At 37.7% G+C, this 26,426-nt stretch overlaps 1 protein-coding gene across 1 annotated transcript in view; it reads right to left on the bottom strand.

The window, feature by feature from the left end:
• LOC150088453 (glyoxylate reductase/hydroxypyruvate reductase-like) overlaps positions 1 to 26,426 on the bottom strand; it is a 106,174-nt gene that overhangs the window by 65,344 nt on the left and 14,404 nt on the right. Inside the window, exon 3 of the mRNA XM_090370782.1 lies at positions 17,850 to 17,922. Coding sequence (XP_090226908.1) covers positions 17,850 to 17,922 — 73 coding nt within the window. The remainder of the gene's footprint in view (positions 1 to 17,849; positions 17,923 to 26,426) is intronic.

Raw genomic sequence — 26,426 nt, 5'->3', positions numbered from 1 at the left:
CACGCATGTACTCTTGTTTATTGTACATTGTGTTCCTCGCACCTTAGTCTGTAAATATTCACACCCTTCTGGCACAGAGCCGTCCTGGGGTGACCCAAGGTTTCTTGGGAAATAAACTGATTTTAATAATAATAATAATGCCTCCTAATAACAAGGACAATATACACGCCGCTGAACAAGAGTCGTACTTACTCGAAACGGAGGACGACTACAGAGCGCTCTCGCGCTTCGCCCAGGACTTATTCTGCAGGAAAAGAACGTTGATTGTTATTCACGGTACCAACTAAACACAACTCGAACTAGATGAAGAAGACAACACGCAAAGGAAATTCGAAATTTGAGACATTCCACTCCCTGGTTGGACACACGTATAACCTGGCGAGTCACGCAAATTAGACCTCGAGTGGTACAAAAACTACCAACATCAAAACAACCTCACCGGTTGGGGCTTCCCCATCAGTGACTCACGTGCTGTATGCAAACATCCAAAGTAATTACGACTGCATGGATGCGTATATATTTATGTATATCACTGTATATGTATGTTCTTATATGTATATGTGCATGTGTACATAAGTTTTTTATTTGTTGTTTTATTTTTTTTAAGTCCTAGCCGCCGAAATCTCAGGAAATTACGCGGCAGGGCCTGCCTGAGTAACTTAAGTCTACTGGGTTTCTGGTCTGCCTCCACGGGGCGCAGGTGGGGCAACGCTGAGCTCCAGCGGCTAAATGACCAGATGAACAACGGTACACGACATTACACAGGTACATTACCCACACACTTTTAAACTTCTGCCATTCCCAGAAAACTGGTACACCCACAAAGAAAGCAACGAGATGGGGGAAACCCTTGGTGCCACATAACAATATACCTTACACTGCGGAGCTCCGACAACCGATATGGACTTTAACACTGACTGTGAAAACTCTCAGCTATGCTGGCGCCATTGGCGATCTATACCTCACTCTATGGTGAGTTGCCCCTACCTTTCCTCTTCCTGGGCATGGGGAGGAGATGGTGTGTATGTCTCCACCCCTCCACCCCACTCTTCGCCTGGTGAGGCATGGGCCTGCCTCACTGATACTCTGGGACCGTCTTCCCTATTCTCCCCATACTTCGCTCTCTCACCCCCCCAGTCTTCAGTCTCCCTTCCCTATCTAGCTATCTCACTACTAGGTTTGACCCTTCTCAAAACTACACAAGCCCCACACTCAAAATTTTTAATGTTATCCAGCAGAACTTATATCTATTTCGACCTGACCTAATTTCTTGCATTTCTTCCCCCCCCACTTTTTTTTTAGAGGTCCTAGCCACTGAAAACTCAGGAAATTAGGTGGCAGGACCTGCCAGAGTAAATAACAATAATACTGGTGTACCTGGTCTGCCTCCACGGGGCTTAGTGTGGGCAACGGTGGGTCCCTAATGGCTAAAAGGCCAGATGAACAATAGCATAAAACATTGCACACCACAATATCCATACACCTTTAAACCTCTGTTCTCTACAGTGTTCTGTATCACACCACAATGTATGCTACGCGGAGATAGCAGAAACCCCTGGTGCTGTTAGACCCTAAATACACTAAACCTCCTTACCGCCGTTCACACAGTCGTCTGTTTCAATGACTAATCACGTCATTCTTAAACACTGTTACTGCATTCTCAACATAAAATTCTCTACGTACAATAAAAACTCAGTATAAATATAACATATAATTTTGCATAGTTTGGAACAATAAATATCTATATACAATAGATATATAGTACACTGTATAGTACATTATACAGTACATCTACAAATTCTGTTTACAAAATATATACTATTTACATATTTCCACTTCGTCTTCGTTCAAAGCTCTTCCTTGACGTAGCCCAGTGGTCAGGAGCGAGAGTGCATAGCACGCGTTCCTTGAGTGGACCGGGGTTCAAGCCCGTGACTACTAAATACGATAAATATTTGTATTGACGATTTATTGTAAACTCCACTGACTTGTTTGTCGTGCCGGAGTATAAACAGAAAATTTAATTTAAAAACTCTTCAAAAATCATATAATTTTTCAATTGTTAAAAATATATAAGTAAATTCCAATTCACTTAAATTCATATCCTATAACATCTGCAATGTTAAATCCTCACACAGTGCCTTATAATGTCAACTGAATTCTCTACTCCACAAGAACACAGTCCAGTTTGTTATATTCTCACATAATCTTGCCTTCAGTCCATGTCCTCTAATTACCATAGCAACATGAACACCCAGATCTCGCCACTTCATATACCTCTTAAGGGTAGCAACGTCAGGCAGAGAGCCATAAGTAACCCTACCCTTGTCGGATTCGTTCCGCCTGCATTGCCATATCCTTTCAATTTTGTCTATATCCTCAATTTTCATGTCCTGCTTCGTAATACTGTACCTTATTTTACTCAGGACATGCCACAATACCCGGTATGGGGGGGGGCATCGACACTCAAAACCCGCAGAGAAACAAGCTGATTTACCATAATCTAGACCCCTGAGAAACGTTTCACGAACGAAGAATTAGCTGTGGAAGGCTTTGAAATCTTCAACGGCGTCATGTCTCCCATTCTCACTCAAAATGAAGGCAAAGTGGAAGGCTTAAAGTAGCTAATACTAACTTAAGTCAAGTTCACAATCAATCATTCTGACGGATAATCTCATAGGATGAAGATTTATCAGTTTTACTATTTAAATTTAATAAATTTAATAAAAAAAATGTCTGTGCCAATAAATTTAAATTTATGGATCTTGAGGTTGTCACAGACATTCTCTCAGATATGCCAGACAAGCCGTACTTGCTACCTGGGAGTCTAAAACGCTGATGGAACTGATATTCCGGTGACACTCAAGTCAAGTGGACCCAATTTCGGCGAAGTCCGGACGGTCTGTAACAGCCAAATCCTCTGCTTGCACCTTCACGATGGTGGGACTGTTAGTAATCCTGGGTATAACCCCCATGCACAAGTACATGGTGGGTGACCACCTAGGTGTGAACCAACGTAAGCAGGGGTCGAGGTTTGGCGCCCACACCACATGGAGGAACGCCGCCTCTCTATGTTACCAGGCAGTACTAGGTGGTAGATGACTCTCATCAACCGGTGCAATACCACCACTTTGCTTATTGGAGGCTTGAAGTGGTAGAATCTATGGTTAGTCTCTAGAGCTAAGTTCGGGTCAACCCTTCCGTATCTCTTCCATCATGCAGTATGATTGATGATTTTTGAGGTTATGATGAACATCGTGGCGAGATCCAATATTCCTTATATTTCGAGGGTAGAACTCTAAAACGGTGTTCGCAAGCCGGCCGCTAGTTAGTACACCGGACCGAACCTATTGGTAACTCTCTAGGAGGCTTCCGGATCAGCTAGTATATAATCTTGCTACCTCTACTCTGCCAGAAGATAGTGACTGGAGGGAGTCCGAGTAGTGTGTGTATGCGGGGAGCATTGTTGAGGCCACGTTATGTCAAGGATCTGGTTATATCCTTACCATGTGTACCCCATATACAAAAATTTCATTATTTCATACAGCATGTCCCACCCACTTTTTCTTACTATTGAATACACCATGATTTGTCAAACTAATAGAGCAAGCTTATCTGCGAAAAGATCTAAACCTCCCAAGCACGTCCTAATTCATTTCACAAATATACGTGGTCTCAATTCTAATCTCAACGATGTCCATTTCCACTTGCAGTCTGCCAAACCCCATGTACTTTTACTGACAGAATCTCAGTTATCGGTTGATTCAACTACTGTTCATCTCAGATGCCCAAATTATTTTCTGTATGATTCCTTTCGCCTCAAAGGTGGTACTTGTGCATATGTCCGTTCCGATATTCCCTATCAGAGACTTGGCAATATGGAATCTCCTCTCTTTGATCTTCTCTGGCTTAAAATCTCTCTACCTCATTGTGTCAAATTCATTTGTTGCCTCTAGAGTTCTCCCAACTCCACTAATAACTTGGACCTCTTTGACTTACTCTCTTTGCAATTTGACTTTTTCCAGTCCAACTTTCCTAACAGTGAGGTAATTTTCCTTGGCTATTTTAATGTTCACAACTCCAGCTGGCTTCCGTTTTCTAGTCACACCGACCCAGCTGGTCTAGATGCTGAGGCTTTTGTAATTACTAATGACCTTGCACAGATTGTTCATTTACCTACAAGAATACTGGACAATCTTAATCATACAGCCAATACGTTTGATCTTTTTCTCACAAACAACCCTTCTAAGTACACGGTCGAAGTGAGAGGCCCTTTAGATCACAACTTGGTGATTGTCTCTTCTCCAAGGAAACCTTTATCTCATGGCTATTACCAACCTCGTGTTGTTTGGCATTACAAGAATGCAAAATGGGATGACCTGCGAGACTTCTTTTCTTCTTTTCCATGGTCGGATTACTGTTTCAAAACTTCTGATGTCAACGTTTGCTCACATCGTGTCAGTGAAATTATTCTTGCAGGAATGGAATCATTTATCCCACACTCCACTTTAAAATCTCGTCCTTTATCTAAACCTTGGTTTTCCAATAAATGTGCTAAGGCTGTTCAAGAGAAGAATGTAATTGGCTTGTTTTCAATTCTTTAGTTTCATTTTCTGCCTACATCAAGGCTCGCAAAAATAGTAAAGCAGTTATTAATCAGTCCAAACTAGAGTTTGAACAGGCTAAGAGTAAAAAACTTGCTTCTTACCCTAATGGTAGCCGAGCATTCTGGTCTCTTGCCAAAGCTATTGGCAGCAACTTTTGCCTATCTCTGCTCCCATCTCTGTCCAAACCAGATGGTTCTGTTGTCACTTCAGCCAAGGATAAAGCTGACCTGCTAGCATTCCATTTTTATTCCAACTCATGTATTAATGATCTTGGTAAAATACCTCCCACCATTCCCAACACGCTCCATTCAATGCCTCCTGTGGTCTTCCGTCAAAAGGATGTCAGAAGGATTTTTACGAATCTTGATGCTATGAAAGCTTCAGGTCCCGATGGTATTTCTCCGCTTGTTCTCAAAACCTGTTCTTCTGAACTTACTCCTATTCTTTGCCGCCTTTTTTCACTTTCTTATTCCAATGGTGTTTTTCTTCTGCTTGGATGCTCATATCCAGCCAGTTCCTCAAAAGGGTGACAAATCCCTCCCATCCAATTATCGTCCCATTGCAATTACTTCTACTCTTTCTAAAGTAATGGAGAAATCAATTAACCGCCAACTACCTAGAAACCTTCCGTCTGATGGTGTTTTTCTTCTGCTTGGATGCTCATATCCAGCCAGTTCCTAAAAAGGGTGAGAAATCCCTCCCATCCAATTATCGTCCCATTGCAATTACTTCTACTCTTTCTAAAGTAATGGAGAAATCAATTAACCGCCAACTCTTAAACTACCTAGAAACCTTCCGTCTGATCAACGATCGCTAGTATGGATTCCGTCAGTGTCGATCCACTGGTGATATTCTGGCTTATGTTGCCCATTTATGGACTAATTCAATGGAAAAGTTCGGTGAAACACAAGCAGTTGCTCTTGAAATCTCAAAGGCTTTTGATCGTGTTTGGCATAAAAGTCTTCTAAACAAGCTTCCATCTTATGGTTTGCCAACTGTTTTCAGTAATTGGTTATCCAGTTTTCTCTCTGATCGCTCACTGAGGGTGATGGTAGATAGCTCTCTGTCTTCTATCTTCTCCACTAATGCCAGTTTCCCCCAAGGTTCAGTTCTTTCCCTCACTCTTTTCCTCTTATATATTAATGACCTTCTTCCATTGACTGGAAATCCTAAGTTTTGCCGATGATAGCACATTGCATTCCACTTTCCATTTTGAGAAACCTTGTCCTGCTCAATCAGCTTCAACTTCTCGAAAATCTGCTACCAATTCCATAAATGCCGATCTTCAGGTAATTCTCCAGTGGGGCAAAAACAACTTCGTTGATTTCAACCATTCTAAAACTCAGTCTTGTGTTATATCTCGCAAAAAGGATTCTTCTGCTCCTATGCTTATCTTTAGTGACACTCCGATTTCTAGGCAAAATGATATATCTCTGTTGGGGATTACCCTGACTTCTAATCTCTCTTGGCACAAGCACATTACAAATATTGCTTCCTCTGCATCTAAAAAACTTAGTTTTCTCTTTCGCCCTCGGCGTTACTTTTCTTCCAAACAGCTGCTCACTCTGTATAAATCGCAAATCCGCCCTGCCATGGAATATTGTTCCCACATCCGGGGTGGTTCCCCCAAAACCTCTCTCTCAGGCGTCTTGATTCCATTCAGAAGAGGGCAGTTAGGTTAATTAATGATTCATCTATAACAGAGTCTCTCCACTCGCTGTCTCATAGACGTACTGTTTCTGTTGCATGCCTCTTCTACAGATACTTCCATGGGCACTGTTCTTTTGAATTGGCTTCTATAATTCCCACTCTCTGTTTCAAAACAGTCCGAACACGTATCGGCACCAGCCAACATCCATTTGCTGTCCAACTTCAATCTCATAGAACCAACTTTTCATCTTCCTCGTTTATTCATTCAACTGCCGTTTTCTGGAACAACCTTCCTTCATACGTATTTCCTGATAATTACAGTCTACAGAAGTTCAAGTCCAATGTCAACAAATATCTTCTTTCGTATATTCAACCTCCAACCCAAGCACGGTACTAAGTACTATAAGTTCTAATACCTCGTGTTTGGGGTTTACATAAAAAAAAAATATATATATATATATATTATTTTCGAAATCCATCCAGTTTTTTTTTTCTTTTATTTGTATTATTTTCGAAGAAACGAAATATTCCTAAATCCTTATGAACCAAAACAATTCATCCAGATATAAGATGTACATATTTTTGACTGATGAATTAATATTCCAAAACTTAAAAATATTATTGTAACACGTTTAGTTACTTCAGGTTAAGAAAAGATCTGAAATCGTCACTGAACTGTGATGTGCGATGGTCATTCACTGACCTTTCCACATCCTCCGTATTTGGTGGTGACGGGCTCGAACCCCGGTCTAATCAAGAAGCGTGTGCTACGCACTGCTGCTCCTTCCCACCTGGCTACGGAGGCGCCCATGCGTTTGAGTTATTTCACACAAAATAATTTAGCAAATTTCCCTAATTTTAACTATGTACTGTACACCAGCAGGGCTTCGAAAAACATTTCCGGATTGTCACGCAGGAGAAGGGGGGAGGGGAATAGAGAAATTTATATAAAAAAAAACTAACAAACTGTTATGAGACCTCACAACCAATTGATTGGCAGTTGTCTTCTCACTAATGGCATTTAGGAAAAATGATTAGAGCAGTTCGAAGTGTTGTACAATTGACTTTTACTTGCCTTATCTTTATAGCTGATACATGGTACTGCCTATACTTTAAAAATATCCTTGTTTAATCTTTAGATTAAGAGGCCCAATCCCATGGGTCTTTGCGACTACAAATAATGGGCGAGTCTAGTTCCGCCCACCAGTTTGTGTTGATTGGAAAATTACAGCAAAATAACGACAAACATTAAAGGAGAACCTTCCCCTCCCATAGGCTCTGTCACTGAACTGTAAAGTTAAAGAAGATTGTGGTTGATTACACTACGAGCAAAGCCAACAAGGTTATAAAGACAGCATCAAATTTTATACTAGATAAATGGGTTGGCATGGAGATAATTACTACAGCCTTGCTCATTGATAATGAGCGTTTGAAGGCTAGGATTGATGAGCTACAATTAAGAGCCAATCTATTCGATGATCTTATTAGAGATCAGTCCAAGCTGTCAACAATTGGAGAACAACACGCAGTTTCTTATGCAGATAAATTGAAATCAGGTGTTGTAAAGGGGCAATTGGGTGCTCAAGTTGTTTTAGAGGATCATGAAGGTGTGTCAGATGGAAGTCATTGGCATCAACCTAAAAACATTCAGCAAAAACAGGGCAATACTCTTATATTGCGAGCAGAAGACAATACTCAATTTACTTCCAGTCAAGAGGTGAAGGATGTTGTGGCTCAATCCCTGAAAGAAGGCTTTAAGGACATTAAAATTAGAAATTTAAAAATGATAAGAAATAAGGGAGTGCTGATTGAAACAGTTAAAAGGGAGGTTTTGAATAAAATTATCAATTCTGAAGAGTTAGTAAATAAAGGTTTAAAACTAGACAACATTAAACTTTCAGACCCTTCAATTTTAGTATATGATGTGCCAAAGGATGTGGAAAAGGAGGAATTTTTTGAGGACTTGTTTTATAAGAACTTTAAGGATTTTGGTTTTACTGAATTGGAAGTTAAAGAGGGTGTATTATTTAGATTTTGTACTGGATCTAAAGCCAGGTATAATAATTGGGTTATAAGTATGAATCCAAAATTATACAGGTGTATCTTAGCTTGTGATAGGTTATACATTGGGTTTGCTTCTTTTAAATTCAGAAAGTTTGTAATAATATCCAAATGCTTTAAATGTTTGGGATTCGGACATTCAGCTGGTAACTGTACACATAGGACTGTGTCTTGTGGGCATTGTGCCCAGGGGGGGCATAAATATAGTGATTGTCAAGATAAGGATGGTACTCCAAAATGTGTTAATTGTAAAAGGAAGGGAAGGATTCATGATCATTCTATAAGAGATGTTAATTGCCCTGAATATATCAGGGCATTGGAAATTGCAAGTATGCGAATTAATTATGATGAATAATGCTAGTACGTATGATCATAGAGTAAATTATTTAAGAATTGTTCAATTGAATGGGCAAAAATCAAGAAATGTCATGGATGAAATTAAAGTTGGTATGATTGAAGGAGGCTATGATATTCTGTGTCTTCAAGAACCTTATGTAGGTACATTTGCAAACTCTTGTAAGGTCACTGGATTTCCAATAACTGCTCATGTTATACACACTACTGTAGTTAAACCTAAAACTGCTATTGTAGTTTTTAATAAGAGTTTTAATATCACTGTTATATCTAGTCTTTGCTCTGAACATGCTACTTGTATTCATGTTTCAACTAATGTGATATCATTTTATTTAGTATCTCTATACTGTCCACCTTCATTTAATATTAATATTTCAGTGCAATACTTAGAAAATGTAATGAATTTTGTAGCTTCTAGTAATCTTATATTAGCAATGGATGCTAATGCAAAATCACATTTGTGGTATAGTGATATGGTTGATTATAGAGGTGTTCAATTAGAGGAATTCATTTTATGTCATAATTTAAGTGTTTTGAATGAACCTTTTAAACCATATACTTTTGATAACATTCATGGTGTTTCCAATATTGATATCACCTTAGTAAATAATCAATTAAATAGAAGAGTCAGTTCTTGGGATGTTGTTACAAATATGACTAACAGTGATCACAGAGCTATTGTAATAATTATAAATTTATCTGAAATTAGCAATACAGATATGTCAACAGATGATACTTTGAGATTTAATTATAAAAATATTAAGTGGGATAAATTTAAAGGTGCTGTGTTGGATAGTTTTTCAATTTATACTAGGGAAAATTTAAATTCATTAACTGCTTCTGAATATGCATTTTTTTGTTCAATCCTCTATTTTTAATGCTTTAAATTTGGCTGCTAAGAGAAGAAAACAGAGAGGTCATAAAGTACCTTGGTGGTCTTTGGAGCTATCAGAATTAAGGAGGGAAGTGTTTAGAATGAGGAAGCTTTTTCAGAGGGTTAGGAGTAGAAGTAATAATGAAGCACTAAGGTATAAAGAAATGTATAAAATTAAGAGGAGAGAATACCATAAGGCAATCTCTGAACACAAATTTAATGCATGGAAAGAATTGGTTTGTACTACTGGAAATAGTGAGCCATGGGGATTGTTGTTTAAGTTAACTAGAAACAAGTTGAATGTTAATAATTTAATTAATACTGTGTATTCAAATGATACTGAGTCTACTGATTGGTATTCTACAATTGCTACTATTACTAGCACTTTATTTTTGAATGACAATTGTGGGGAAGATAGTGTACAGCAGCAACAAATTAGACAGGGGAATGAACAATACACTGGATCATCTGAGATGGAATTGTTTAATATTGATGAAGTGAAATTTGTATGTTCTAAGGTTGGGGATAATAAAACACCAGGTTTAGACTTGATTGAAAATAATTGTGTTAAAAAGTTTGTTGACTTGTGTCCAGAAATAATGGTTAATATGTATAATAAGTGTTTATTGAAAGGAGTTTTTCCAGGATTTTGGAAAATTGCTCTGTTAAAATTATTACAAAAACCTGGCAAATTGTTGACTGATCCTAGGGGTTATAGACCCATTTCTTTGTTAGCAAATTTGGGCAAAATATTGGAAAGATTATTGTTGTTAAGGCTAGAGAAATTGTTCAACGAACAAAATCTTCATTTTAAATATCAATATGGTTTTAAGAGAAATATTTCAACAGAGGATGCCCTACGCGATTTGATTAATTTTAGTGTAAATTCTGGTGAGAAATATGTGTTAGCATTATTCATAGATTTTGAAGGAGCATTTGATACTGTATGGTATCAAAGTGTGCTTTTTTCATTAAGAGAATTAAATTGTCCCAATTTGTTATACCAAATTATTAAAAGTTATTTAATGGATAGACAGATTATTATAAGATCCCAACATTTAACTTTTAATAGAATTATTGATCGCGGTTGTCCACAAGGATCTGTGTTGGGTCCTATTTTATGGAATCTGGTCTTAAACCAGTGGTTAAGTAGAACAGTCCCTAATTGTTATAAGGTGGCTTACGCTGATGATTTGGTTTTGTGCGTGACAGGAAGATCTAGAGCAGTATTAGAAAGTAGAATGGAGGTTATTGTTCAGGATTTGACTGATTGGGCTACATTAAATAAACTAAAAATTTCATCTTCTAAAACTGTCATGATGTTATTAAAAGGAAAATTAGACTACAACAGACCACCTCGATTATTAGTAAACAGTAAACAAATTCCTCTTGTTTCCCAGGTAAAATATTTAGGGGTTATCTTGGATGACAAGTTATTATTTTTCCAACATTTGAATTATTTAAGTAGGAAAATAAAAAATTACACTGCTTCTATAGTTAGGGTTACCAGAAAAGATTGGGGATTAGGTAAACGCATTTTGTATCTATATTATAAAGCTATTTTTATTCCGATTGTGTCGTATGCTGCATCAATTTGGTATGTTCGTACTGTCAATGTAAAATTTAAACAAAAACTATTATCAATACAAAGAATAATGTTGTTAACTATTTTGCGTGTTTGTAAGACTGTTTCGACTAATGCTCTACAGGTGATTGCGGGGGTATTTCCTTTGGATTTAACAGTTGTGTATAGAGCTTTTTGTTATTTTATAAGAAAAGGAATACAAATTACATTTCTGGGGATTACTAATGAAGTTTCTTCTGCAGTCAGCAAACAGAAGAAAGAAATTTTGGTGAAATTAATTAAATTATGGCAGGACCGTTGGGATTCCAGTAGTACTGGTAGAGTAACTTATTTATTTATACCTAGTGTTGAATTTAATTTTAATAACAAATTGCATCGCTGGTTTTATCCAAGTATGGAATGCTCATATTTGATTACGGGGCATGGTTCCTTAAAAAGTAAGTTGCATCAGTTTAGTTTAGTGGAAGATCCTTACTGTGTTTGTGGAAGGTTGGAAACATGGGATCATATCTTATATGAATGCAATTTGTATGATGAATTTAGATTAGACTTATTTAATTTGGTACCTAATTTTATTAGGGGTTCTGAATTAATTTGGCTGTCTAATGAAAGGAATTTTGTAGAATTTCAACGGTTTTGCAGGTTGACATTTAATAAAAGGAGGAGTATACATGTTGTTACTAATACTGACTAAAGACCTTTTTTTTTTTTTTTTTTTTCTCCCCCTCCTCTGGATGGATAGGCATTCTGTCTTGGAGGCGGGGAGAGGAAAAAAAAAAAAAAAAAAAAAAAAATTTTTTTTTTTTTTTTTAAATTTTTTTTTTTTTTTTTGGCTGGCCTTGTGGAATGACCATGAGGCGGGATTGTTGCACTCACTAGTAAGATGTATTCTCCTAGTTGGTGCATTTTTTTTTTTTTTTTTTTTGCTGGCTTTTGGGTGTGGGCACCCCAGGAGCGGGACTGCTGGCACCCACCAGTCTTGCACCCTTACTGGTGGGTGCGGGATTTAGGTGCAATATGCACAGCCAGAGCTAATAGATCCAGGCATAGCTCCTCGTGCCAGGGATGGGCACCAGGTGGTAATTGCCCAATGGACTATCACCTGGTGACAGAGTAGCCTGTTTCACTTATAACACATTACATACGCGTGTACACACACTTACACTAACAGGCCATTATGAGAATATGTTATATGATAAATTGGTGGAGATGGATGTATGTCCGGGTGCCACCCTTCGACAGTTAAATACATACATACATACATACATACATACATAGGCTCTGTCATAACATCACGAAGCAATTAAATTCAATATTATTATTAAATTTAGTTATACAAACTAGTAAAACAACAAAGACAGTATTTTCGTAACACCCTATAATTAAAAATTATGGAGGTAAGAAATTCAAAAACAGAGTAAAATTAACGGTTATTTTTCAAAACTATATCCATTATCACCGAAAAATTACACGAGGCTGGCATATGCTATCGTTGGCGACTAAAACGAACTGCGTTACTGTACAGTACTAATATTCAGCGTCATTGATATAACGGATGTAATATTTTACTTCTCGGAGGAGCTCACATCTAACAGCCACGCCATTATCTTTGAAACACAACCACAAAATATGCTAATGAGCATTTCCTTCCTGCACGTGTAAGAGTCGATAATGCAAATCTTCTCACAAGAACAAAATGATAATATGAAAACGATTAATATAAAAGAAAAAAAAAATTCTGTACCAGGTACATGTGTCTACCACTAGCATATTTAACGCGTTTTACATTTAATTAAGTCATCGGCAGGCGTTAAAAACGTTTTAATTTTCAGATATCAATAAAATTCATGGATATATAAAAATGTGAACATTTTTACATCATAAAATATTCTCATAAATAGCCATACATTACTTTTGCTAGTCACTATATGTGTGAAGTAATAAGGCCGGGTTGAAAGTTGTTTTGTCCGATTCTATTCTTAGGAAAGCAGTAATCGAATTTCCATCTCATTCCCATAGTTTCGGTCAATCCACTGCATGAAGCCGACACTCGATAGGGTCAACTAACTAGTGTCGCGTTAGTATAACTTAGGTAGACAGTGGCAAAATCTGTGGGTGCCAGTGAGTAAATCGGAATCAGGAAGGTACTCTTGAGTGAAATTCGAACTGATTACTGCCAGTTGACTCTTGTCAGAAAATGGATAGAGGTGAATAGACTTTGAATGAAAAGAATACCTTGGTATAACCCGGAAATATCGCCGCATATCAATTAATAATTTGCTCTTTTCTCGCGATAGATTTCTCAAATTAAACGTGTCTAATTACGAGGACAGGTGATCCTAGATTTGCTTTTCCTCACGGAAATAGGCTGCTAACCAATCAAAGAGAACCATCCAAAGGGGAGAGGGACATTTATATATTGGGAATAGGGGAAAAACGAGGAGTTCTTGGTGAGTTTTATTGAAAAGCTGACATAATTTCCCACAATGACGAATGAGAAAGAGCAGGTAGTGCCTAGCGAGTCGCTAGGGAGCTATTTAGGTAAGTTCACCTTTTAATTTAACGACCGGTTATCTGGAATGACTGAACAACCACATCTATTACTATATCCCCTGCCTAATATCACATACTAACCTCTCTCCTCCCAGATAAATACACAGATATACATTCATTTTCTGTATTGATGCCAGAATGTGTCATCAATTGTACCGACTACTGGATACTGCGTTTCCAGTAGCGATAAAGAAAACTATATGTCAACCTTACACATTTGCCTATAAACTCGAATAGCTGGAAGCTCTTCTACCTATTGTGTATTAACAACGATTGTTTACCGAAAATTACATGAAGAATGTAGACAGAACGGCAGAAATATGCCATGTTACCACTACCCATTAACTAGTTAATATCCGGAGTAAAGCTACCACTTACAACATAAAATAATCTTAATTTCCTATATCACTTAACATTCCTTTTTATAAATAAATAAACATGTCAATATACGTGCAATAAACTATACTTTGTTTGTTGATCTCTCTTTCTTCAGGACTATTCTCTAAGGTACACATTGGATTGTATTCAAATAAGTAGTTTAAAAGAACCATTAATTGCGGTCACCCTGGGGCCCCCTTATCTAAGAGGTACCTCTGGGTGAAAAACACAACGCCTCTTGATGTTGCAGTTTGCTCTGTACCTCTCAGAGTCAATCTAAGAACACAGGATTTTGTCTTGAATGGACTGCTAGACGCTCATATAAATCCCAGTCTTTCTGGTATCTCATTTTAGTGTTGGAAACCTGCATGGGAATCTCGTTATTCATATTAAGCACTGCCCAGCAGGCGCCCTACACTATTACAGAAACGACTTCGGAACAGATAATAATATAACAACGTTTTTATTTTATTAATAATAATTACATATTGGTTACTGAAAGTATTGGTCTGTGATGACTAAAGTAGGATATATAATTTTTACATTGAAGGGTTCACGACTAAATACACACCATCTATAGTTGTTGTTTCATTACGTGTAATATTTATCGAAAGATCTGATGACATGTCCAAGTTGAAGAATGTTTTATAAATGTGCAGAACTCTTTTCCAGCCTCGGAGTTTAATTGTAAAGAAAAAAATTACATTCAATCTGAAAACACCAGGTGACTTGAAATCAGATGCGTTTTTGAATTAACGCATTTCCCAGTTTCGGAAAGTTTTTTTGTATCTTAAAACCTTAATATTTCTGTTTCTAAATTGCTTAGCTTTCGAACGATATGCTGTAATTCCACATTTTCGCGTTTATTACCTGAGAAAATTTCCTTGATCACATGTTCATATTTTCCACTATCCTGGAAAAACTACTGCAATTTTCAAGTTTGAAAGTTTTAACTCTAGTATAGAGCTAAGATGAAGCACCGTGCAAAATTTCATTAAATTTGGTCCAGTAGAAGATAAATTAAACTGGAATAAATTTTCTAACGCCTTTCGCTGACGGTTTTTCGTTGCAAAATTTTTGGAATAACGCCAGTAAAAGCGTTTTTAACGTCAAAATAAGCTATATTAGAAAGAATTTACAACATGACCACAGAAATTCAAAAAGAGACGTGCGGGGGAAGACATAGTATGGGTTATAAAACTATAGCTATCTGAATGACATGATAACTTTTTTACGAAAGACCGGAAATAGAGGATATCGGGAATTTTGTATGTAAATTAAATATCACGGGCATTGGTGAACTTCAGCAATGCCGATTCAAACTTATAGGAGGAACAATCCTGAACAAGTGTGTTGCCGAATAGTGTTGCCAGGTGACCACCTCAGAAAAACTAGGCGGCTGTCGCTTCATACGTCTGCAACTTCCAGTTTCGCGTATTCGCGTCAATTATTTCAAAGCTTGCCCGGATGCTTTCCGTAAAAATACTGGGCACGCACACACACACACACACAAGGAAAGTATGGAGAAAAATAAAGGTGTCACTGGAAGGAAGTAGGATTAGAGTAAGAAATACTAATCTAAAATAGAATAAAACGAAATTGAAGACCTTTTTTTTTTTTTTTTTTAATTTATAGAAAACACCTTTTGCATCAAAACATTAGCATTAGTAGAGGCATACGATGCAAGAAAGCAAGCTCCTCTCACCAATCTTGTTGCCCTTCTTTGAACTCGTTCTAGCAACTCTACATCCTTCCTAAAATGAGGCCTCCAGATCTGTACACAGTACTCTAGGTATGGCTTGACCATTGCCTTATACAAAGGGATAATCACCTCCCTGTCCCTGCTAGCAAAATTCCTATATATCATTGACTCCATGATCTGCCCTGGCAGCTAGTGTGAACTGTTCAGCGAACTTCATATTTGACTGCACAATTACCCACAGGTCTTTTTCACTTTCCACTTCCCCGAGTGCAGTACCACATGTTGGTACATTTCTCTTCGGTTATTGCTACCAATATGCAGTATTTTGCATTCGTCAATGTTAAACTTCAGTTGCCACTTTCAGCCCATTTGGCCCCCTTATCTAGATCCAGTTGGAGTAGCATACTGTCTTTAACAACCCTGTCAACCTTTGTATCATCTGCATACTTGGACATTAAACCTGATATAACTTCATCAATATCATTGATAAATATACAAAACAACAATGGGCCCAACACCGAACCCGGGGAAACTCCACTAATAACATTTGTCCACGAAGAGCAGTGTCCATTGATTACCACTCTCTGTCATCTCCCACTCAACCATCCCTTTATCCATTGTAGCAACTTACCCTTAATGCCATACCTCTCCAATTTGTACAGCAGTCTTCTATGTGCAAGCAACAGCATCAAAAGCTTTCCTGAAGTCCAAGTATATGATACCAAAATTATTTTTTTGCATCCAGTTCTTTTGTGACCACATCGTAGAATCCAATAAAATTGATCAGACAAGACTTCCCCTTAACAAACCCATGCTGTGTCTTAACTATTACTGCAGTCTTGTCTAGGTGATCCTGCAATGCTTCTTTAACCAGTGATTCCATTATTTTCCCCGGAACACAAGTTAAACTAACAGGTCTGTAGTTACTTGTGTCACTTTTAGAACCCCCCTTTGTGAATTGGTGATACATTTGCACATCTCCAGTCCGTGGGGACCTTCCCTGAGTTCAAGGAAGCTCTCATAATTATGGCTAAGGGTTTGCTTACTTCCTTTGCTGCCTCCTTTAATATAACTGGATAGATCCCATCCACCCCAGGTGCCTTTTTTATGTTTAACTTCTACAATTTCTCTTCCACTTTGCTCTCAGTTACTGCAAAATCACTTAGCTCCCTGTTAGAGTTTGATAAACTTCTGGCACTCCCCTCTGAATAACTCCTCATGTGTGAATGTAGATACAAAATACTCATTCAGTTTATCAGCTAAGAAGTATATTAAAAAAAAATACCCAGTACAGATTGTTACGTTCATATGTCCACAGATATCGACATTTTATTAAAACAGTGAAACATGATTCGGGCAATGCGAGAATAATAAAAGACTGAAGAACACCTAAACGGTAACAATGGATGCAAAATTATTATAACTGGAAAAAACAACTACAATGAAAATTAAGTGCAATTAACTAATAATATCATAAAACCTAATTAGAAAATACCGGACATGTAAATGTCCGGTATTTGGCACTTGGCCAGTTTGTTTTCCAGACAGTAAGCTCAAATACTGGACTGTATAGGTCAAAACCGAACACCTAACAACCATAATGATGAATATACATTTCCTGGAGACTTCCAAGACCTAGAAAGGAACTAAGAAATGGGAGAAGAGGGAGACAGTCCAGAGCATGTTTATTCTAGTACGGAAAGAGAGCTAAGTCATTGTCGTGAAAGGAGGAGGTAAGGATTTCGAAGTAGCAATAATGGCGTCATCGATGCCACAGTTCAAATTAAACAGTGAAGAACGTACGATATTAGAAATGTTCCTACGAAGTCCGCCGAATTCAGTACAGTAATCCCTCGACAACTGCTGGAGATACATTCCTGAAAAGTGAAGGTGAAGGGGGTTGGTAATGGGCCTGAAATATGCAGTTTAAAATTCTAAGTGGTGTGGGGGTGGAGAATGAAGTCATGCCACCTGTCTCGGCTGCTATTGTCAAATATCACAATATTTTAGCCATCTCCACGGAAAACTTCTGGAATGTACAGCAGACATAGTACTGAATAAGTACAAAAAGACAAGTATATTTACCTTTTTCTGCACTCTTCCACATCAATGTGCTCGTATCCAACTGACATGGTTGCTATAACTTTTAACTGGGATCCTAAAAATTAAAACAGCAGATATAAATCAATTGTGAAACTTTTTTGTAAAAAAAAAAAGAAGCAAAATTTTGGCAAATCAATAATTAGATTTAAAAAAATAAACAAGTGAACCACTGTATTAAGTACTGTAACTACTATGTACCCCCCACTCCCTTACAATCAAATAAAATATGGATTTTTTAATTCTGCATAATGATTAAATCTTAATGATTCCCTGGAAGACGGTTTCAGCCCCTGATTGTGTACACTTATGGAAGTTAATAGTTTCCATAAGTGTACACAATGATCTATGGAAGGTAGAAGTTAAAATGGTCGGGTTCTTTTGTTTAAGGAGTCTGGGAACATGGACTGTAAAATTTTGGTATAAAAAACTGCGTTATTCGCAGCTGGCCAAGATTCCTGTATTGCCAAATTGAATTAAATCCGAAATGACAATGCAGCCACTATAATTAATTGATATATGAAAGAACTGCATTACAGTATTTTTCATTTACAAAATAACAGCAGTTAAAATAAGTAAATAAATTTAATAATACAATATTAAGCGAAATTTCAAGTAAAAATTCACTCTTTATCGGAGGAAAATCCAGAACGCTGATAACATTAAACTAAAATTGATATAAACCATAAAAGGAGTCTTTCATTCGCTGAAGTATTATTCTGGAAGGTATAGAAATAAAATCTAACATAATCATTAAAATTACTCTATACAGCAGAAGTGTGTAAAAATAATACAAATATACAAAAGTGTGTAAAAATAATACAAATATACAAAAGTGTATAAAAATAATACAAATATACATAGGTTGGTACCGTGCGGTAAGGTTAAAAAACAGGCCGCCGTAGCCTAGTGGTCAGGCGCGCGGGTGCATAAGTACACGTGCCTTAAGTGACCGGGGTTCAAGCCCGTGACTGCTGAATACGGTGCTGTTTCTTGTATTCTGTGTATCTTGTAAAACTCCTCTGACCGTTTGGTCGTCCCGGAGTATAAACAGAAAATGTATTTATTTATTAAAATAAATCATGTTAAATATAATCCAAATATACAGAAGTGTAATTTTATCAAAAAAGTGTAGTCAAATAAATGGTATAGGGAATGGTTAAATTCTTGAGGATGGGGAAGAGGAGAAAAAGATGGTCAAAAGAAGGTGAAAATAGATAGGAAGCAGGATAATAGGAGAGTTCGTAACGTCCAATTATTACGCTAATAGTTTACGAACGGGAAAAAGATAGAAAAAGAAAGTAGAAATATAAAAAAAGTGTAGAAAAAGGCATTAAAATTACTGAACTTACTGGGTGTGTAAGGATTCTGGTACTTGCAAGCGTTAGTAAAAATGGGTGTTAATACCATATTATTTTTTAATTTTTTTGTTTACTGTATTCAGATTTTGCATATTTGCCATCCCTTTATTCGACCTCTTTCTAAAATTGTCCTCCCATATCTGAATACAGTGTTATGTATTATTTATTTGTACAAATTATTTTTTGTATATTGTTTGCTTCCTTAGTCCCATTTCATTTTTGCACTAGGTTTTTTAAATTCTTTCACTTTTTCACCACTACTTTACTTCCAGTTTCTACTTTCCTTTAAACCTCTCTTAGTTCAGGCACTTTGTGTACTTTACATTTCATTTCCATCTTTACAGACACTATATTTATGATACAAACTACACATTGTGGGTATCCTTTTGTTTCCTTTACTGCTGCCCTGCGCGTTTTATAATTTTATACTTTTACATCCTTCTACTGCTATATATATATATATATTTTTTTTTTTTTTTTGTCCGCCACTATATATATATATATATAGTGGCGGACAAAAAAACTACATCACCTTAAAAAAGTAACATCTGTAGGGAAACGTATAAGATATTGTTTGATTAGTCATTTCGTTTGTCGCAAAGCAAATATATTGCGTCAGATAACGCTTCTATTGCATCAGACAGTAATTACAAGGTATTGCATCAGCCGTTTCGATAAATACGGCGTTGGAAGGGTATACACGCTCATTAGTATCCTGTTTTGCGGAGGTGTAAGTATGGCTCGATACGTTCAATTGACAACAAGAAAAAAAAGTGTAGCTATTGCTGTCCCAGAAAGGGCTTTCTACGCGTGCTATCGCTAATAAAATAGGGTGCCACCAGTCAACAGTATTCCGGGTGCTGAAATTAAAGCGTGAAACCGGTGATGTGAAGGTAAGACCTGGATCAGGCCGTAAGAGAGTGACTACGCTTTCCCAAGATCGATATTTGAAACGGCTATGCCTTCGTAATCGCCATGCTAGTGCTCCTAATCTAAAACTGGACTTTTTGATGGTTGTCATGATTGCCATTTGCATGATTTCTCATATTTCCATTAATTACGCATTTTATCATTTGGGAAGATATTTATGGAATTAGGTATAGCAGGTGGAGTCTTTTTATTGAATTTCATTCAGAGATATATATCCCATCTAAGAAATGCATTTTGAACATTTCTGAGACCCTCAATGCAGCGCAAAACACATTATTTTCAAAATTCACAAGTGATGCAGTTTTTTTGTCCACTACTGTATATATATATAGATACGTGGCCATACTGCTCGTATATACAGAGTAATATGGCCTTAGTCGCCGATGCTCCTAAAACCTACTACAACAACAGCCCCAAATACTTCCTAGATGTAGGCTTCTCTGCTCTCGACATTAATTTCAGTATCATGCCATGGCACTAAACAACCAGAGGCAGAATCCCAAGAAGAAAAGTCTGGGAGAGCACAGCTGTTCACTCAAGATTACAAGCATGCAATAGAGCACCTAATTTAACTAATAATTATCCAATGAGAAGTCTCTTCGTCTCAAGGTTCACACCATATACAACCCCAAATTTGGTTACTGAGGTCTTAAAAGATGAGCTGAACCTAGTCTTAAATTATCAACTACAACAACAATAAAAACTTACAGCTATGCATATTTAAAAATAGAGAGTTTCCAGAGCCATTTAGAACAAATTACCCGCCAACCAGGTCCATTTTCAGGCCCTTCTCTAACAGCTCCTCCATTAAAAAGAAACCAACGAACCTATTTATTGCTACAGAACACAGCCCAACATCACATAGCCGACACAACCTAGCAGTTCTTGGCAGCCAGATAATGAAAACCTATCGGGTGAATTTGCCTCACAATGAAACGTCACATAAATATTATCCCAGGGGCAAACTCTATTGGATCTCCTAGGAAACGTCCAGGGCCACTACATTAAGGAACATCTAATATCCCTGTTATTATGTCGTCCAACAGAAAATCCGCCTGGAAGCCTAATTTTGGAAAATCCTCCGCCTCATAAATATCCTCAAGGTAGTAGTAATTCGATGGTTTACCAAGGTAATTAGATTTATAGACATCCAGGCTTCCTTCTATCGCCGCGCCTGCAAGATACTCGTCTTTTCTCCTCTAGAGAAAACTGCAGAAGTGGAAGAGTTGCTATCCTTCTACAGAACTCCACTTTCTTCCTTGTTCATTCAGCAGTAAGCAATATTCGTCTTTATAAAGCACTTTTGGTGTCCTCGAACTTCAACCTCCGTGCTCCTAGACGTTACTGTGGTATATATTCCTCCTGCCCCTTCGGAAGGTACAGTTGATAACTTTGCCAACTGGCTGATAAATGAGCTTCATGCCTCATCGACACGTGTTCTGTATTCATTCATTATATTCATTATATATGTACTTGTCTAAGGTGGCATCCAGTCCATCTCCACCTGTATAGTCTGTGTTCAAGTATTCTTCTAATGGGCCTGTAGTGTAAAGTGTGTGTAATATGTTATAAGGATAAAGAAAGAAAGAAAAAAAAAAACCTCTCTACCACCAGGGAGCAGGCACCACCGAAGTATATGTTACCTGGTGCCTATCCCTACGCATGTGAAGCCCGGTCAAGGGTCTCTTTCACTGTCTGTGTTGTTTGCACTAATACCCCGCACCTACAGGAAATAGTGCAATACCGGTGGGTGCTAACAATCCCACTACCAGGCTACCCATACCTGGAAGCCTAAAAAAAAAGCCCGCCCTGAACCCATAAAGTAAGTCCTGCATTAGTTTTCTTTCTGATGCCTGCAAACAGAAAAAAAAAAAACCAACTCAAACGAGTTTGGAATTGGAGGAAAAAAATAATAATAATAAAAAAAAAAAATAAATAAAAAAATAATAAAATAAATAAATAAAAATAATAAATAACTTATACAAAAAATAAATACATAAATAAATAAATAAATTAATTAAAAATAATAAATAAATAAAGAAAAAAATATGAATTAATTAAAAAAAATAATAAATAAAAAAAAACACAACTTGCAAGAGTTTAAATCCCGCATCACTTTTCTCTCTGATGCCTGCAAAAGCAATTGAAAAAGAGGGGAAAAAAATCTCCAGCAAAGTTGCGGAAAAAAAAAAGTGTACAATTCTAATCTATATTAACCAGTACAGATAGCTGTTTCCTTTTTTTAAATACATTTCTACAAAATTCCTGGAATATTGAAAAATTCTCTTAACCTTGTACCCACTGAATTTCAGTTCCTCAATTAAAATCTGGAATAACTGATCTTAAATTATGCCTAAATTCCTCATGAAGAGGCCAATCATAAAAAACATGTTCCCATGTTTCAGGTAATCTACATATACAGAAAGGATCCTCCTTCAAATCTGTCACATAACTTATATTTAAGCGAACCATGCCCTGTGATTATATAAGAGGCTTCCATGCAGGGAAAGAACCATTTATTATGTTTATTTCCAATATTAAAACATACATCAGGAATAAAAAGCCTAGTTACAGCACCAGTCACGCTAGTGCTCCAACGTTCTTGCCATATTCCTGTTAACTTCAATAAAAATTTTTTTTCCTCTCTCTTCCGATCAATCAAAATATCATTCGTAATTCCCATGATTGTAACTTGTCTGCCCTTCCTTAAAAGTAACTAAAAGCTCTATATAAAATATACAAATCCAAGGGGAGTGCCCCAGCAAGCACCTCAAGGGCATTAGTCGATACTGTCTTACACACTTTCAAAGTCGTTAATAACATAATACGCTGTAATGAATTCAGCTTATTTTTAAACCTGACATTGCTTACACGCTTAAACCAGATAGAGGCAGCATAAGCTAAAATGGGTAAAAAAATAGCCTTATAGTAAAGACTGAGGACCCTTTTACCAAGCCCCCAGTCTTTCCTGGTAATCCGGACTATAGAGGTTGTGTATTTCTTTACCACTTAAGTACTGCAAGTGGGCTGTAAAAAATAAAATCCCTAAGTATTTGACCTGAGACACCAAAGGTATCTGTTTACTATTAATAATTAATCGGGGTGGTCTCCTGTAGTTCAGTTTACCTTCCAATAACAGTCTTATTAGAAGAAATTCTGAGTTTATTATTCATAGTCCAATTAATCAGGCTACCGACTACCCCTTCTATTTTACCTTCAATTACTCGTCTGGAATTCTCCTGCACACACAGCACCAGGTCGTCCGCATATGCGACCTTGTGACAATCCACACAGTCTTGTTCTAACCAAGTGTTAAGGACCAGATTCCAAAAAAATCGGTCCCAACACCGAACCCTGGGGGCACCCTCGATTAATTCCTGTCTCTCAAATTTCAAATGTTGAGAACTAACTATAATTCTTCTATCTGATAAATAATTGCGGATTGTCCTAAACAACAAATCAGGACAATTCATAGCTCTCAAAGATTTCAAAACACTGGGGTACCAAACCGTATCGAAAGATCCTTCAAAATCATGTTCTGTACATTTGTATGGAGATTTCCACCTTCCCCCTCCTTTTTCTGCACTCAAGAAAAAACTGCTGACTGTGCTCATTACTTGGCTTCAGCCTCATCAACTGCCAACCAATGTGATTTCACAACTCGGAGAAGATCTTGTCCACTGCTAATGTGCATCTTTCAGAAAGCTCCTGTGAACAGTTTCAATCCGACAACTTACCTATTTCAGTGAATATATGCCTCCCTATCCCAAGAAAACTGTCACTGCACCGAAGTTCCTCACCTCGTCGAAATGCAGAGAATCAGGCAATTTCATTCCATGGCATATTCTTAGCGGGTGCAATCTCGAACTGGGGATTCATCTTCCCACTGCATGGATCCAAAGGACTGCCGACTATTCAGCAACAAGATCATGAGGATTTCTGCTCTTACAAAGGCATGGTGGACTCCTACACTCAGCTAATGCTTAGAAGATAAACAAGCCCTTCACCGCAGACGGGAACTCTCAGGAAAACCATAAGACCGAATTATATTCTCTTGTGCTCGAGCAATATACAAATTTGTATAATGAAAACAAAACTATTTGCAGCTCGTACACTAGTTTGTTGGTTTGGCTTTTATTGGCGCATTAGCAACTAAAGCTATAATGCGCCCAAATCAGATTGTATAAAAGATAACAGTTAAAAGTTCAGTGGCGTACCCAATTAGGCCACTATGTCAAAATGTATAAGAAAAAATATGTAAAAAAGGTATAAAAGGTACATTTTAAATCAGAGTGAAAAGGCGTAATCATTTAAATAACTAAAAACGGCTGACACATGGTCATTATCGGATAAAATCTGACTCAGTGTATAAGGCTAAGTCAAATGAGTAAAAACAGTAAAGTATCAAACACAAGCGAGTCAATAACGTAGACAATCGGATAAGTTATGTCGTATGGTTAAAAGGTGTCAGAGTGCTCACACACACAGGGAGTCATCTGCCCTCAGAAGAAATTAATGCGTAAGATAACTGTATCCTATGCGGAGGCGAGAAAGAACAATTTCCTCTCTGCGGTTCCTGCACAGACTAGAGCGCCAGCGTTTGATTACAGGATTAATCTCAGTTTGTCTGCCCATGCCAAAATTGTGGCCACTGAGAATGAAATCTATTGCGTATTACTTGTCTGTAGCCCGTATAGGAGACTAAAGCCTGACGTAGCCCAGTGGTCAGGAGCGAGAGTGCACAGCACGCCTTCCTTGCGTGGACCGGGATTCAAGCCCGTGACTACTAAATACGATAAATATTTGTATTGACATTTATTGTAAACTCTACTGACTTGGTTGTCGTGCCGGAGTATAAACAGAAATTTTTTTTTTTTTTTTTTTAAACAGGTGACGGGGCTTGTGGTGACATGGATGCAGGATGCAGCGCGCCTCCGTAGCCAGGTGGGAAGGAGCAGCAGTGCGTAGCACACGCTTCTTGATTAGACCGGGGTTCGAGCCCGTCACCACCAAATACGGAGGATGCGGAAAGGTCAAGGAATGACCACCGCATATCCCGGAGCAATATGGCCTTAGTTGCTAATGCTCCTAAAAACCAACCAAACCAACCAAAACCAACCAACCAGGATGCAGCATCAGCCATTTCGTTGCCGTTGATCCCAAAATCGCTTGTGATCCAACAGAAATGGATGCATATGGACATTCAGAAAGAGAATGTAATATATGTTAGATCCAGGTCAGGAATAAATGAATTATATCTCATCCGCAATAAAGTGTGTAGCATACTTAAAGAGTCTGTATACACCTTTGGTAATTGTGGGTTTTAATGTAGCCAAAGGCTAATTCTATAGCATAGAACTCTATTGAGTATATGTATATACTGATAGGCAAAAAGTCAGAGTATTCGGCTTGGTGGGCAGCATAAAGTTGATAGAATTTGGAGTGGTGGCCTTTCCCCAGTTTTTAATAGAGAAGTTGTATGATGGTGTTCGACAATGCTGGAGAGGTGGTGATTGCTCTGATGACTCAGCCACATTGTCTATCGTGATGTTCAATTCTCTTAATAAATCTTGGATACAGATCCCAAATGGATGATTGGCAGTGTTGTGGCCGTTACAGAGGTTTTCCCGACATGGTTTAAAAACGAATGCCCACATATGGGGTGATCTGGCAGGGATTTTGGTTTAAAGTTGTACCGTAATGACATTTGCTTTCATCGAAGAAACAAGGATGGTTCGGTTTCTTCAACATATAGACTCTTGATAGGAGGCGTTCAGAACGCTTCAGTAGCAATATGAATGACCTGTTAGTAGACTGAGTCAAGCCATCGCAGTAGACTGAGTCAAGCCATCGCAGTAGACTGTTTCTAGCCGATGCATACACTTGGAACCCATAATTTATCAGAAAAGAATGCATGACAAAGTTGGAGTGACGTGCAACGATATGCACCCCACTTGTCCAAGAATATAGAAGGCAACATGTACAGACCCTTTGTGCACCTTCGAGTATGACGGATATGTAGTAAAAATGTGAATCTTTTATCGATTTTAAGTACCGGGAATTTTGTTTCAGGTGCTACTGGGATCATGTTTTGTCTGAGCTTTAGTTCCAGTTCGGGATGAAGAGCCCCTTTCGACAAAAGTGGACGCAAACGATCTACTGGGATGAAAACCTGAATGTATTAATCACTGCCCAAGACTTGGCGCAGACAATGGGGGTAGGGGGAAGAGAGAGAAAATCCTACATGAACTGGAATAACTGGTTTGAGAGG

The sequence above is a fragment of the Mastigoproctus giganteus genome, chromosome 3, assembly GCF_048544385.1.
Source record: "Mastigoproctus giganteus isolate SK-2022 chromosome 3, ASM4854438v1, whole genome shotgun sequence".
Classification (NCBI taxonomy): Eukaryota; Metazoa; Arthropoda; class Arachnida; order Uropygi; family Thelyphonidae; genus Mastigoproctus; species Mastigoproctus giganteus.
This window is presented reverse-complemented; position numbering and strand designations above follow the sequence as displayed.